The 14,028-nt window shown below is 47.3% G+C and overlaps 1 protein-coding gene across 2 annotated transcripts in view; it reads left to right on the top strand.

Moving 5' to 3' along the window:
* Nucleotides 1–10,690: 10,690 nt before the first annotated feature.
* The window catches only part of LOC135879051 (charged multivesicular body protein 3), a 57,182-nt gene continuing 53,844 nt past the window's right edge, over nt 10,691–14,028 (top strand). For both annotated transcript variants that reach the window (XM_065404861.1, XM_065404859.1), the window contains exon 1: nt 10,691–11,076. In XM_065404861.1, the coding sequence (XP_065260933.1) occupies nt 10,851–11,076 (226 nt within the window). In that variant the 5' untranslated portion in view covers nt 10,691–10,850. The remainder of the gene's footprint in view (nt 11,077–14,028) is intronic.

The following is a 14,028-nucleotide window of genomic DNA, read 5'->3' as shown; positions in this document are numbered from 1 at the left end:
AGCGAGCGCGGCGGGGCTCCCCGCTCCCTCGGGCCGGGTCTCCCTGCTGCCGCCGGGCTCCCCGCCGCTCGCCGGGCGGAATTTTGTTTAGAACTTCTACCGGAGGCTCGCTGAGCAGTGTTATTGTGCAGGCAATGCAAAGGCAGCCGGGGTCCTCAGCGGCAGCGGGCTCACTCGCTGCGCAGGCACTGTACTAGGCACCCGAGGTCCTCAGGCAATTATTGTTCAGGCTGCATGGTAGACAGTCGGGGTCCTGTGAAAAGCTCTATTTAAAGCAGCTGGAAGGGCGCTGAGGGTCGTCGGTGGCTTTGTTACGCTGGGATCAGGAATGATCGCTCGGATCCTTGCTTAGTGCGTGTGTTGTGGTTGTACAGGCGGTTGGAGTCCTCGGTGGAATTATTATTCAGGCACCGCCAAGGGCACCTTGGGTCTTCGAAGGCTGCTTGACGGATAGCTGGGGTCCTCGCCTGCGTTGTTTTTCAGGCAGCCCCATAGACAGCAGGGCTGGGGGGCTTTGCTACCGCTACTGTTCAGGCTGTCGCCGCTGGCGGAGATGCTGGGAGCGCGCGCTGCTGTCGCGCCTGTCCCCGGGATGGGGGTGGGGCTCGGAGGTGGTGGCGGGAGCCGGCTGGCTGCCTGCCTCTAATGGGCAAAGAGGCGATTCGTAGGGAGCAGGCTGGTGGCTTGGGGGAAGACGGGTGGGGGCTGCGCCCTGGGGCGCCTCCTGGGTAGGCAACGGGCTCGCTTCAGCCAGCGTCAGGTGTGGGCGCTTGCAAGGGAGAGGCGGTGAGGTACGGGGGGGTTAAGTGCTGTATCTGTAGATATAAATGCTCAGGTGCGCTTTTGAGGGGGCGATTTACGCAGCTCTGCCTCCAGCTACACACACGTTGCTGTCAAGGCAATAGTTGCCCCTGAGGAAACTGCACAGGCAGTGATCCTGCACGGGGGAGGTATGCGGTGTCAGTGGCCTAAGGTGATACCTGTGGAGCAGTACTGGCTGTAGGGAGAAGGCTTCAGGTTTGGGGGGTGTTGATTGTGCTTGCTGCTTTCCTGGGTTTTGTAACTTGCCAGTGGTCTTTGTCCAGGAGAAGCGGGCACTTTAGATTTCTACGTGGACTGGCTCAGGAAAAGGCATTTGAGGGGTCCTAGAGCTATGACTTCACCCAGGATTCTGCCCAAATTGAAGCATCTTGTCTTGAAAACGAATGGAAGAGAATACCTGTTTAAAGTATCTTCATCTCCACCACTTTGCTTCTGTATCTAAACTTACCACCTGATTTGTCTAGTCAAGTTTTAAAGATCTTATTTCCATCTCTGCAACACCCTCCCAAGGATGTGACTAGATCATTTCATCTTACTGCTGTTAGCTTCATGAATCTGCATATGGTTCAGTGCTCAGAGCTTTTTCAAACAGCAGTGATCTGGAATAAGAGCAGAATTTTGGTAGCTTTTACTGTTGCTATTCAGAATCCGATCCCATATGTAGCAGTGGAACTTACAAGAACTATGTCACTTTAACCCTGCTACTTGGAAAAATCCTGAGTGGCAGCAAAATAAACTACTGGAGAGGGAAATTCAGAGAGTGAAGGATGGTGGAGGATAGACTAGTAGAACAACTTTAAGGTTAGGGGCTGGTAGAGAGAATGCTCCTTCTTTTGCAGGGGGAATATATGGGGAGGGGGCTTCAAAACTGTCAGACACCTACTAGCAAGCAGCTGACATAAAAGATGGAGCCCTTGAGTAGTGTAAACGGACAACACCATGGTAGGCAGCAAGTTGGGAAGGGCAGTTGGCTTTTCACTAGGTCATTAAGTTGGCCAGTGAGCTTCCTCCTGTCTTTTTATTTTGGACTCTGTCTACCGAGTTTAATCTTTTGACTAGTTGGTATCTGGTAAATTTTTCAAACCCTGCTTTAAAACTTCATCCCATTACTTTAACATCACTTACTCAGTATTCATTGTATTTCCCACTTTTCTGATGGGGAAACTGAGGCACTAAGATCATAATCAAGCTCTATCTTCTGTGGCACGGTAACTAAATCTTACGGCAGGAATCACAAATTATGCTTCAGTATTAATTTACTCTATCTTCATGGAATACTCTTCATTCCTATGGCTAACTGAATGTAAACTTATTGATTATTTTCAATTATGGTTTTTTTAAAATGCACTGTCAAGGTTGTCCATCTTCCTGGGCTTCTGCTGTACTAAAGTACATGCAAATTGCTTCACATGAGTCTTTTTCTTATTCAATTTATAATTCACTACGGAAAATAAACATAAGTCAGCACTGGTGCAGTGACAACATATTAACTAGTTTGTAGTAATAAAGAGAATTTTTTAAGAGCTACTTAACTTATTCTGCTCCTGGTAATGCTGGTTGGGCCTCAACTCGTGTACAATGAATGTTCAGGATATTGACTACTAAAACTTGGGAGGAGAAAAGAACAAGAAAGGTACAGTAAATAGAACAAGATCAATAGGAATACTGCATTGTTGAAATTAGGAATTTTGCCCCAGTTCACATTGCAGTGATCTAGTTAATATTTGCTGATACACACATCTATATATCCACTTCCATATTTACTCAACAAATCTACCTTGACTGTAGCCACCTGTAATTCTTCCTGTTAAGTTGGCCTCTTATTCCTCTGTATGCAGTTACCAAACAGTTTCATAGCTATGAGTCAGTAAACCCAGTTTAACTCGAGTGCCCACCCTGAAAATATGCACTATTAGAAAATGCTACATATTGTCCCATTATTTGTGTCACTGGAGCACTTAGAGACTCATGTCAAGATCAGGATCATCGTACTGGCATTTTACAGATCTGTAGTGATAGGCAGTCTCTGCCCTGAAGATATGATGATCTAAATGTCTTAAGTATATTTTGGACAGTGCATTCTAATGTAGATGACTGGTTCCCAGGCATGAGGGGCCAGAGTTGAGATGTTTCTCCATATATCCTGACTTTCACACATGCTTGTTAGCTTGTTTTTTAATAACTGGTCTAATAATGACATGATGTATCCAAGGCTTTAGAGTGATTCTTAAAACACTGTTAGCGTCTCTAAATTGTAAAAACAAAATCATGCTTTAATTATGTTGAGATGACAGTGTAACTGAATCCTCTGACAATTCAATTTATAGAGCAGACAGGATCGTGAAAGATATGTTTCTTAAGGGTTAGTTTCAGAATGTCACAAATTGTGATATCACAAAGTGCTTGCAGGAATTTGTGTTGATTTGTGACACTTAAAACTGCCAATAAAACAATACAATGATATCTTGCCTTTGCATAATATAGATTATGCTATTGAAATTTCATTTAAAAGGATACTGTTAACTGGGGTGTCTTAAATTTTTTTTTTTTTCATTGTATATAGTTGCATTTTAAAGGCTTGAAAATACTACTTTCCCTGTCATTTAGCAAAGTTTTGGGTTTCTTTATCCCATTTCTCAATGAACTTTAACCAAAATATGGTTAATCTAAACCATGAATTCTTGTTTTTAGTTCCAAACTACCAGCGGGTGGGGAGTGAAGGCAATTCTGATTATTTGTCAATGGACAGTTAAGACTTCAAATTTGGCTGTATGACAAAACATGGTTGTCCTGGTTTTCTGGCTTCGGTCTTGTTCTTTCAGGTAAATAACGATGAAAGATTGTTGCTGCTGTTACTGTCTAAACATGTTTCTCCATGTTCATTTTTGTACCTAAATCAGAGATTCCACTTTATAAGTAATAGAGTACTCTCTTCACACTCTCAGTACTTGCTTTTTTGAGTACAGGATGAGTTTTCTGACCATTCACAAGTAATTCTGCTAAATAGGTTGTTAGAATTAATTTTAAAATGGGTCCTTTAAAAATGCCAGTACATGTCTCGCCTTTCTGTGGTCCAAACACTCTTAACAATTGAATTAGGGACTTTTCATATAGTTAACTCATTGAATACATGTGTGGGCTACATTTGAAAAAAATTAGGTTGTAATTCAGCAAAGTTGATGGTTGTATCTAGCCTATAATCAGTATAAGTAGGGCCAAGATAGGTTAGGGAGAAAATGAGGGGTGGGGGAAGAGGGCTGTGTTAGACTAAGGCCTTGTCTACACTACAAAGTTTTGTCTACAAAAGTTATGCTGTTTTTAATTAAAACCACTGTTGCATGTCCACACTAGCTCCTTGTGTCGGCAGAGTGCATCCACGCTAACAGCTCTTGCATCGACACAGCTATCACAGATCACTGCTGTCTGTCCCCCACTGTGCAACTAGCTGCAGGGTGCTTTGGGCAGGGTTTGCAATGCCTGATGGGGCAGGTACTGCATCATATGATGAAGGTTTCTCAATCCCATTGTTCCTGGGCTTTCCCTAGATTGTCAGCTGCTTTTTCAACTGAAGTGTGTGGAGGGGAGGAAGAGGAGAGTGGGGAGGGGGAGACAACAGGCTGACTGACCCATCCTGGGGAAGGGGGATGGACACACCCCACATCAGCCCCCGGCTCTGCTTGGCACAGCAGTCTCTCCTGAAGCAGCCCACTCTGCCTGCCTATGGTTCTAAGATTCCCTCCAAGTTCTCCCACAGCCGCCTCAGCTGCAGTGAGTGGCATTCTGAGCAGCTCTGTGAGCTCTCCCTGCTGAAGAATATGGGCTTGTCTACACTTACATTTTTTTAGTGCTCTAACTTGCTGGCTTAGGGGTGTGAAAAATCACCCCCTTGAGCGCAGCAAGTCTGAGCGTTTTAAAGCGCTAGTGTAGCCCGGCTACGAGCCGTGCTCGGAGCTAATCCCCTTGTGGAGGTGGATTACTAGGAGCGCTGGGAGAGCTCTCTCTTGCACATGACCACACGCGCACTTCAAAGCACTGCCACGGGAGCGTTCCCACGGTAGCACTTTGAAGTTTCCAGTGTAGACATACCCTCTGTCAAAGCAGCACAGCAGTCCTGTACCTGCAGCAGTAGTCTGCCTGCTGCTGTGTTCCTAGTGCAGGGCAGAAGAGGAGCATTCCACATTAATGATTTGCTCTTTGTTCCCCAAAGGGTGCAGCACGCTCAGCTGTTAGATTCTTCCTGGAGCTTTGAGAGGGGAGGGAGCGCATGCCTGCGGGGCAGCAGAGATCAAAACAGTGAGCAGATCTGTCATGGCAGGCACTGTGGAATACTGGTCCTGTTGGGATCCAGGAAGTGGGTGGGCGGAAGCCCGCCCACTGCTAAAGGACCTCCCCCCAGCCTAAGGGGAGGATCCACAGGTCTGCGGTTCCAAATAATTGCAGGGGACAACTAAGGAGATAACAGGAATGGGAGTGAGGTCACAGGGCTAAATGAAGGGAACCTGACTGGGACACTGAGCAGAGAACCCCAGACAGTGCCCCACTGCTCCTCGAAGGTGTCAAGGGAGCCAGTGGACACCGCCCAGAGGAACTCTGCCCGGATGGGTGAACGGACTGAGGAGCGGAAATAGGCCCCACAGTCGCAGGAAACCCCGTCGGCCAACCTCCTCTCCCTGGTTTTGTAGATGGCCATTTTGGCCAGGGCTAGGAGGAGGTTGACAAAGAGGTCCTGCGACTTTGTGGGGCCACGGATAGGGAGTGAGTAGATGAACAGGTGAGGGGAAAAGTGCAACCAAAAATGTAATAATATATCCAAGAGGAGCCGGAATAGGGTGGGAGCCAGTTATGTCAACACAACAAACCGCAGTGTCTACACTGATGCTTTGTTGCTTTAACTTTGCCGCAAAAAGCTTTATGCTTCTTGTCGAGGTGGTCTTATTTTGTCAGCAAAACAAGCTTTGTAGTGTGTACACCTCCCCTGTTTTGTCAGGAAAAGGCAGCTTTTGCTGACAAAACTTTGTAGTATAGACAAGGCCTAACACAATGTGATGGGGGATACAGCCTAGTCTCTGTCTGCTGATATCTCTCTACTTCAAGGGCTCCTCCTGCTTCAGTTCCCCTAACTGGGTCACCTAGGTGCAAAATGGAGTTGAGGCAGAAGTGTTGTGGGGAGCCTTTCAACTACTGAGGCTAAGCCAGATCCCAGCCTGATTCACAGGCCCCTCTTCTACGAACCCTCTTCCTCTACAGAGAAACATTGGTAGTCTCCACTTCTTTGCAGTGAAAGTTTAATTCAGTTACCTTGCTGCCTAGTCTACCTCTGGGCTTTGATAGAAAATCAAATTTAAAAAAGTAGTGATGTCTGTTTCCTTACTATTAGGACAGTCATATTCCAGAGTTTCATATTTTGGTTTACTGGCCAAAATATCAGCATGTGACTATATGTGAACAGCCAGAAAGTTGAACTACAAGCCTAAAGACACTATTTTAACCAAAAAACACAATCAATGGGGGGGGGGGGAGAGTTGGGAATTAACTTTGAGGCTGTTGGCAAAGGTAGTGCTGTTCTGCTTCACTTAGTCCATTGACAATAGGAAAATGCCATAGTAGAGACAAGCTTTGTCTATGTGCACCTACCACACCTCCCTTAATTGACATTAAACAGTTTTGCTGTGTGCTTTCCAAATTGAGGAGGAGCTGGACAGCCTGTACCCTGCAAAGCATACTCCCTAAAACCACAAAAGCAGTTAGGGATACAACATATGAGCAAAGTGTTCATATGGTAATAAGTCCACTGCTTATTAAAAATCCTAAACAAACTTGTAACTAAAATTAAACATGGTAGGCTCCTCTCTTGCTTTCCTCCCACCCATCACTCCGCATATGTCTGAGCTGCTCACTTTAGATAAATAAATAGATTAATTAGTCAGCTAGGTTCTTGTAAGTGTCTCAGAAGAAGTAGGTCTTTAAGAGGGATTTAAAGGAGAAGAGGGTTGTGGCTTTGCAGACCAGTTGCAGCATGGGTACAAAGAATCTGTTAGGGGCCTGACGTCAGGTGAGGTTGAACATGCTTTTTGTAATGCTGTTAACATTTTGGTCCTATCTACGCTAGTAGCCAAACCATTTTCAGCATGGGCAGGGGTGTGTGTGGGCTGGTCCTGTTAGTGGTCATTACAGCAGTGAGTCATTTTCTCATTATTTAGATGGATCCTTAGTGCATGGAAGATTTGACAGAGAGACCCACAAGTTATGCCTCACATTTGTCAGCTTGATAAAGTTTTGTAGACTGTGACATGTTACGAAGAAATGCGAGAGCATTACAACCCCTCCCTCTCGTAGACTAACATTAAAGTACCAACTGATCCCTGGGTACATTCTGTTCAAGCTGGTCTTCCCCCATGTGGCTAAGTATTTAGCAAAACTATCTCATAAAATCAGTTTGTCCTTAATTGTCCAGTATTAGAGCTGTGTGGTTCACCCTTCAAATCTTTACTCTTGACTAGCCCCTCACAAATGTACATAGTAAGAATAAAGGACTATGACTTTCAATATAGGGAGCAAAGTTGACAAAGCCAAAAGGCTCAGCTTGTGACCAGCTACCACTAATATCAATTAATCTTGCCACTCTTGACTACCTGAACTCTACTCAGCAAGTACATTGAGGATAAGAGTAGCCATGTTCAAATTTGGGGAATGGTATCTATGGTGTTCTCATTGAAGGGGCCCTGGCTGTGAACTAACTTGCACCAGAAATTAGGTTGAACTTGTGTCCTGAGACAGCTGTTGCTAGACTTATTTTTCTGTAGGCCCTGCTATTATTATTTAAGGAGCCTTAGGCCTTGTCTACATTACACAGTTTTGTTGACAAAAGTCAGCTTTCATCGACAAAACAGTGGCGGTGTACACACTGCAATGCTCCTTCTGCCAACAAAACTCTCCTGCTTTATAAATGAGAGGCATAGAGCTTTTTGAGGCAGAGTTATATCAACTAAGTGTCAGTGTATAAGCCTTTGGTTATGTTGCTATAATTGGCCTCCATGAGGTGTCCCACAATGCCCATCCTGACCACTCTGGTCAGCAGTTTGAACTGTGTTGTGCTGCACCCAGGTATCCACGCTTCCCCCTTTTTAGGCCCAAGAATTTTATGAAATTCCACTTCCTAATTGCTCCCCATGGACAGCTCAATGCATCTTCCCAGTTGACCATGGGGGCTCCACGCAGCAAATGCTCTCCCACTTGGAGCACACCTGAATTGTTGGATCTGCTGGCATTGTGGGGAGAGATGCCTGTGCAGTCGCAGTCCCAGCTCCGCTTCAGCTGTAGGAACTTCGATACCTATGGTCAGATTTCTTGTGGCTTATTGGATAAGAGTTACAAATGGAACATGCATCAGTGCTGTGGTTTTGTGAAGCTTTTCTTTTCATACAAAACTTAAATGGGGGTCCTAAGCTGCCTGATTCTGCATGGCTTTTCTATAGTTAGGCTTGCAAAGATTACATTTTTATTCGTAAATGTCAATTTCACCATCCACACACAAAATGACAAAATTGCTAATTGAAATGTAAAGAATAGGCAATGTAAGAAAAATCCTGCTTGAGAACTTTAATTAGAGTTTGATTTAAGGATATCTACTTTGTATATTTTGGCATGTGATGTTGACAATTTGTGTGTTAACTGTTATAAAGATTTTACTTTTTGAATCTCAATGCCTACTATCATTAAATAATTAATATCTGATGCCCCCCACATTTCCTGCAATTGTGAAAATTCAATAAATAAAAAAAATGCTTAAACATTAAAATGTCAAAAGTATTAAAAAGTCTATAGTCAGTCACCACAGAATTTACCATTAATGTCCAACTGAGCACATAGATTAAACTCCAGCTCAGGCAAATCAGTGAGGCAGGGGTTCCTATCTCTAGAAGCACGTAGGGCCTCATCCTGGGGAGCAGCAGCATTCGGGTTGCTTGTTATCACTTTGGGTGAGAGGAATAAATCATGTGAGCTAAGGGGGGAGCACACCTTAAGCTCCATCAGACAGAAGCCCCACAAGACAATCTGCCATCTTAGGCAAAACTTCAGTTTGCAGCCGCTCCTCCTCACAAGAGGACAGCAGATTTGGGGGGGAGGGATAGCTCAGTGGTTTGAGCATTGGCCTACTAAACCCAGGGTTGTGAGTTTAATCCTTGAGGGGGCCACTTAGGGAACTGGGGCAAAATCAGTACTTGGTCCTGCTAGTGAAGGCAGGGGGCTGGACTCAACCCTTCCAGTTCTATGAGGTAGGTATATCTCCATATATTATTATTTGCCCTCCCTCTGCCATGATGGAGGAGCAGCCGGGCCATATTTGAGTGAGTGGCAGTGTGACCTGGTGCATGGGGTTACAGGGCCACCCAAATTTGACCCAGCCACCTCCCCATCATGACAGAGGGGTGGCTGGGCCAAACCTGCAGCCTCAGGCACCTGCCTAGCTTGCCTATAGCTAGAGCAGCCTCTGTCAGCAGGAAGGACTGGGCTCCTCGCGTTACACCCCTGTTCACTTGCCCTGGAGCTCCCTTGTCTGTGGAGCGTCAGCCCGTCACAGCAGGGACTGGGTTGGGGAGGGGAGCTGCGGAATCGCCAACGAGGTTATTAAAAAGCCCGGCTCGGGGTGTTAAAAGCATGCCTGCCCCACGCCTCAGCCTCTCCCGCTTCCGCCTCGGCTCGCTTGGTGTGGTGGCGATTCAGTCCTACAGGGGGCCCCGGAGCTGCGGGCAGAGGTAAACACGCTGCTGCCCGTGTGCTTTAGCAAATGATAATACCAGTCACAGGATAAAGTGGGGGGAGGGTAATCATTGTCCAGGGAAGAGATGGGGGGTAATGAGGGGCTGGGGAAGAGATGGGGGGTGAGTGTCCGGGGAAGAGATGGGGGGTGAGTGAGTGTCCAGGGAACAGATGGGGGGGGGGGGGTAATGAGGGGCTGGAGAAGAGATGGGGGGTGAGTGAGTGTCCAGGGAAGAGATGGGGGGTAATGAGTGTCCGGGGCCGGGGAAAACGGGGGAGGGGAGAAGAGATGGGGGGCAATGAGTGTCCGGGGCTGGGGAAGAGATGGGGGGCAATGAGTGTCCGGGGCCGGGGAAAACGGGGGAGGGGAGAAGAGATGGGGGGCAATGAGTGTCCGGGGCTGGGGAAGAGATGGGGGCAATGAGTGTCCGGGGCCCGGGAACACGGGGGAGCCTGGGGCTGTCTGGGATCGGGGCTGGGGGGGACAATTCCCGGGCATCTCCTCCTACAAATAGCGCTCACGGGGGGCCTTGCCCCCTCCGCTCCCTTTGGCGGCTGGCTGAGCGCCCAGCACCGCCCGGGGGCGGGCGGAAACAGGGAGGGGGCGGTGCCCGAGATTCCCCCTCCCCGGCGCCCTTTGCCCCTCCCGCGGCTGTCCCCGGTTGCAACGTCACTTGTTATGTCTCCGCCGGCGGCTCGGGCTCCGCTGGGGGCAGGCCGGGCGGGGGAGGCTGGGACCCGGAGCTCGCAGGCAGGCGCCAGGCCCAGCGTCTCGGCCCGCTGACCGTTCGGCCCCGGGGAGTCCCCGAGCGGAGGCGCCTCCCCCTAAATCCCCCTCTCGCAGACCAGCCTCCCCCGCCCCGGCCTGACTGGGGGCCACTACCCCCCTTACTGCTTCCCCTTCCCGGCCTGGATTGGGGCCACTACCCCCTTACTGCTCCCCCTTCCTGGCCTGGATTGGGGCCACTACCCCCCTTACTGCTCCCCCTTCCTGGCTTCACTGGGGGCGCAGCCCCCGTCCTCTTTCACCCTCCCCCGGCGAACTTGCCAGCACCCCTGTGATCTCCTTTCTCTCCCCCCCAACACCGGACTAGGGCAGCAAGGAGCGGGCCCAGGAGCCAGGGCGAGGAGGAGGATCCAGGCAGCAGCAGCAGTGGGGTTATTGGTCTGAATAATTCGCTCCTTCCCCCTGCCTCCTCCATTGGGATCTCTCTCTCTCTCGTAGGATTGGCTCTCTCTGCAGAGAGTCACACACAGCGAGAGGAAAGATGTGGCTGAAGCTGTTTTTCTTGCTTCTCTATTTTCTGGTCCTGTTTGTCCTGGCCAGGTTTTTTGAAGCCATTGTCTGGTATGAAACTGGCTTCTTTGCCACCCAGTTGGTGGACCCGGTGGCCCTGAGCTTCAAGAAGCTGAAGACCATTTTGGAGTGCAGGGGGCTTGGGTACTCTGGGCTGCTGGAAAAGAAAGATGTCAGGGAGCTGGTGGAGAAGTCAGGTAAGAGATCATACGTAAGAAGATATTTCACCCATTAACGTTGAGAGGTTTGCTGGTTTTTTTGCCTAGGAATGGTTTTCTGTAGTTAATCTCTGAATGCTTGATTTAAAAAAAAAAAACTTAATACACATTAAGAGCTTATTGGGGAACAAAATCATCTCAGTAGTAATATTCTTACATTTCTAATAGCAGCTTTCATACTGAAGGATCCTTAAGTGTTTTCCAGATTATACATACAGCACCACTGAAGTGCAGCCACCTCTGGGGTGTAGGACAGCAGCCAGCTGGCACAGGGCATGCCTTACAACAGTATTGTGGGAGGAGGGAAATTTTGGCCAAAGACATCAAGGCAAATGCTACTCTTCGGAAAAGTATCAAGATATGCTTACTGTGAGGGGATGGAGCCTCAGTTTTTCAGGTCTTGTCAAAATGTTATATACAATACACATTTCTATTTCTCAGTCTTGTGTCCACCATTATGGGTTAACAGCTCTCCAAGCAGAATTTAAATAAATAACCAGTTGTCTTGGTAGACCAAATAATAAAATATTAGTGTGATAAATGTAAGAGATCATTCAAAAAGCTGTAGAACTGTGAAATATATTAAATTTCTAACACAAGTTGTAAATGTGACTATCGTATTATACCATCTGTCAAGAAAATAGGCCTTCTATATTCAGTAGACTAGTTACAGAGCAAAGGTTTTGCTTGCAGGAAAGAGAATATTTCAGAGAAGTTAGTCTGAGTTGCTGAGGGGGGTTGAACCTGAATGTTAGATTATGTTTGCACAGTAGGAAGTATGCTGTCAGCTTTGCTTCTAAAAGTCAAACATTTTTTTTTCTCCCATTCTGCATCCTCCTGGCTACTCTAGCCCTCAGCAGTATAACTATATAGGCCAAAATATTAACCCATTAAAAGGACACTGTCATGGGCCTAATTTTGGTAACACTAGTCTTGCCCTGGTGGAATTCCTCTAACTTACCATTTATATTACCATAGTGCTCGAAGACCCCAATTAGGACCAACATTCTGATGTGCTATGTGCTGCATAAACACACACAGAGATGTAACTAACTGCTGAGCCAAAGAGCCTGCTATCTAAAAAAACAAGTGACCTATGGTGCTAGATTCACAAAGGGACTTAGGCATCTAACTGCCACTTTAGGTGCGTAAAATCCAGATACCACTGGTATTTACAAAATTTCCGCTCTGCTGTCACCTAACCCTGTAGGTGCCTAAACTCACTCAGCACCCAAATTTTTGCAGGAAAAGTTCCCTAGGTGCCTATGTTTCTGCCTCCGGGCATGTACACTGGTGCTTCACTCTAGATGTCTGGGAGCCTGAGCCCCAGTGCAATTCATTAGCTGAGGGAAGATAAATGCTCCTCCGCCTAACTCAGCTGTGGGGCCTGATCCAGTTGCTCTGAGCATATCCAACTGCACTCAAAATGGCCCATGATGGTGGGAGGTGTTCCCATATAAATTTTAGCCCATGGTTAAGGCAGTGGTACCCAGCCTTATTACACAAGAGGGCCACACAAACCTAAGCACAACCTTGTGTGGGCCAAACAGATTCTACATATTTTAATAAGATTTAAAGCCACCTGTATTGATTTATATTTTAAGTTCAGTTTGTTTCATATGTATGTAGACAGTTTTTTTTCTATGTACAGTATTGTCTATTTACACACTTGTGTGTGCTCTGTCTCTCGCTTGACCAATGACTCTTTAATTACTTATCCAAAGTGGAACAGCAAGTGGCAGATCAGCCATCAGGCACCATTGCCATCAGGCAGTGGGGGGGAATCGAAGCACAGGGTCACAGGCACACCAGGCGAATACCCTAACCCAGTGGTTCCCAAACTGGGGTTCGTCGAACATTACAGGGGGGTCGCCAGAAAAATTTCACTAATGACGGCCAGAGGACCCCGGGCATTGGAGGCAGCAGGTGGGACCAGGTTGCAGGGCAGACAGTCTGAGCCCCATGGAGAGCGGGGCCGGGCAGTTTGGGCTGGCAGCCCGAGCCCTGCCCCCGTCAGCGAGGGAGCCGGCAGCCCGAACCCCAGCGCTCCAATCAACTTTTGGCTGAGTTTAAGAAACGAGTACCCCCTTCTGACAGAAAAAGCTGCTGCAGTTTTGTTACCATTTTCAACAACATACTTATGCAAGAAAGTGTTTTCCTCTCATGCACATCTGAAAACCAAATACAGAAACACACTTGATGCCGAACCAGACCTGAGACTTTATCTTTCTCCAGTGGTTCCGGACTTCCAAGAGCTATGCAGAGCAAAGCAAGCGCATCCATCACACTGAGGAAATTTAAACTTAAATCCCTGGAAATATTCATTTTTAGGAGGGGGTTCATGAGATTTCACAATTTAGTGGAAGGGGTTCGCGGGCTGTTAAAGTTTGGGAACCACTGCCCTAACCATTGGACTAAAAGTTATGAGGGAGCTCTTCCTCTCCCCAGCTCGAACTTTTTGTAAGAAATACCTTAGGCACTTGACTCAGGAGAGGGTTCACAGCGAAGAATCCCAAGCAGAGATAGGCACTTCTCTCCAGCCCCTGGACTTAGGCACGGAACTCCCTGAGAGGGGCATGGCTTAGGACAGATGCATCTCCAATTGGCTAGCTTAGTTGGCTTCTCATCTAGCTGCTGGCTTTTGTGAACTCCATTCCTAGGTGCCTATCTCTCTCTGTTATAAGAAGCCTGAGCACCTAACTCTGTCTTTGTGAATCACAGCAATTTCCTAGACACCGAGGCGTTAAGCATTGCAACGCTCAGCATCACAACGCCTAAGTCCCTTTGTGAATCTAGCCCAGTGATACTCAGGCCTAGGCTCATGAGCCGCAAGTGGCTCTTTAATGTGTCTCCTATGGCTCTTTGCCTCACATGATATTAAAACACTGTGTGATTTAATTATTAAACAATCAGGATGCTCTTACTATGTTA

The sequence above is a fragment of the Emys orbicularis genome, chromosome 5, assembly GCF_028017835.1.
Source record: "Emys orbicularis isolate rEmyOrb1 chromosome 5, rEmyOrb1.hap1, whole genome shotgun sequence".
NCBI lineage: Eukaryota > Metazoa > Chordata > Testudines > Emydidae > Emys > Emys orbicularis.
Note: the sequence above shows the minus strand (reverse complement) of the source record. Positions and strands in the feature narration are given on the sequence as shown.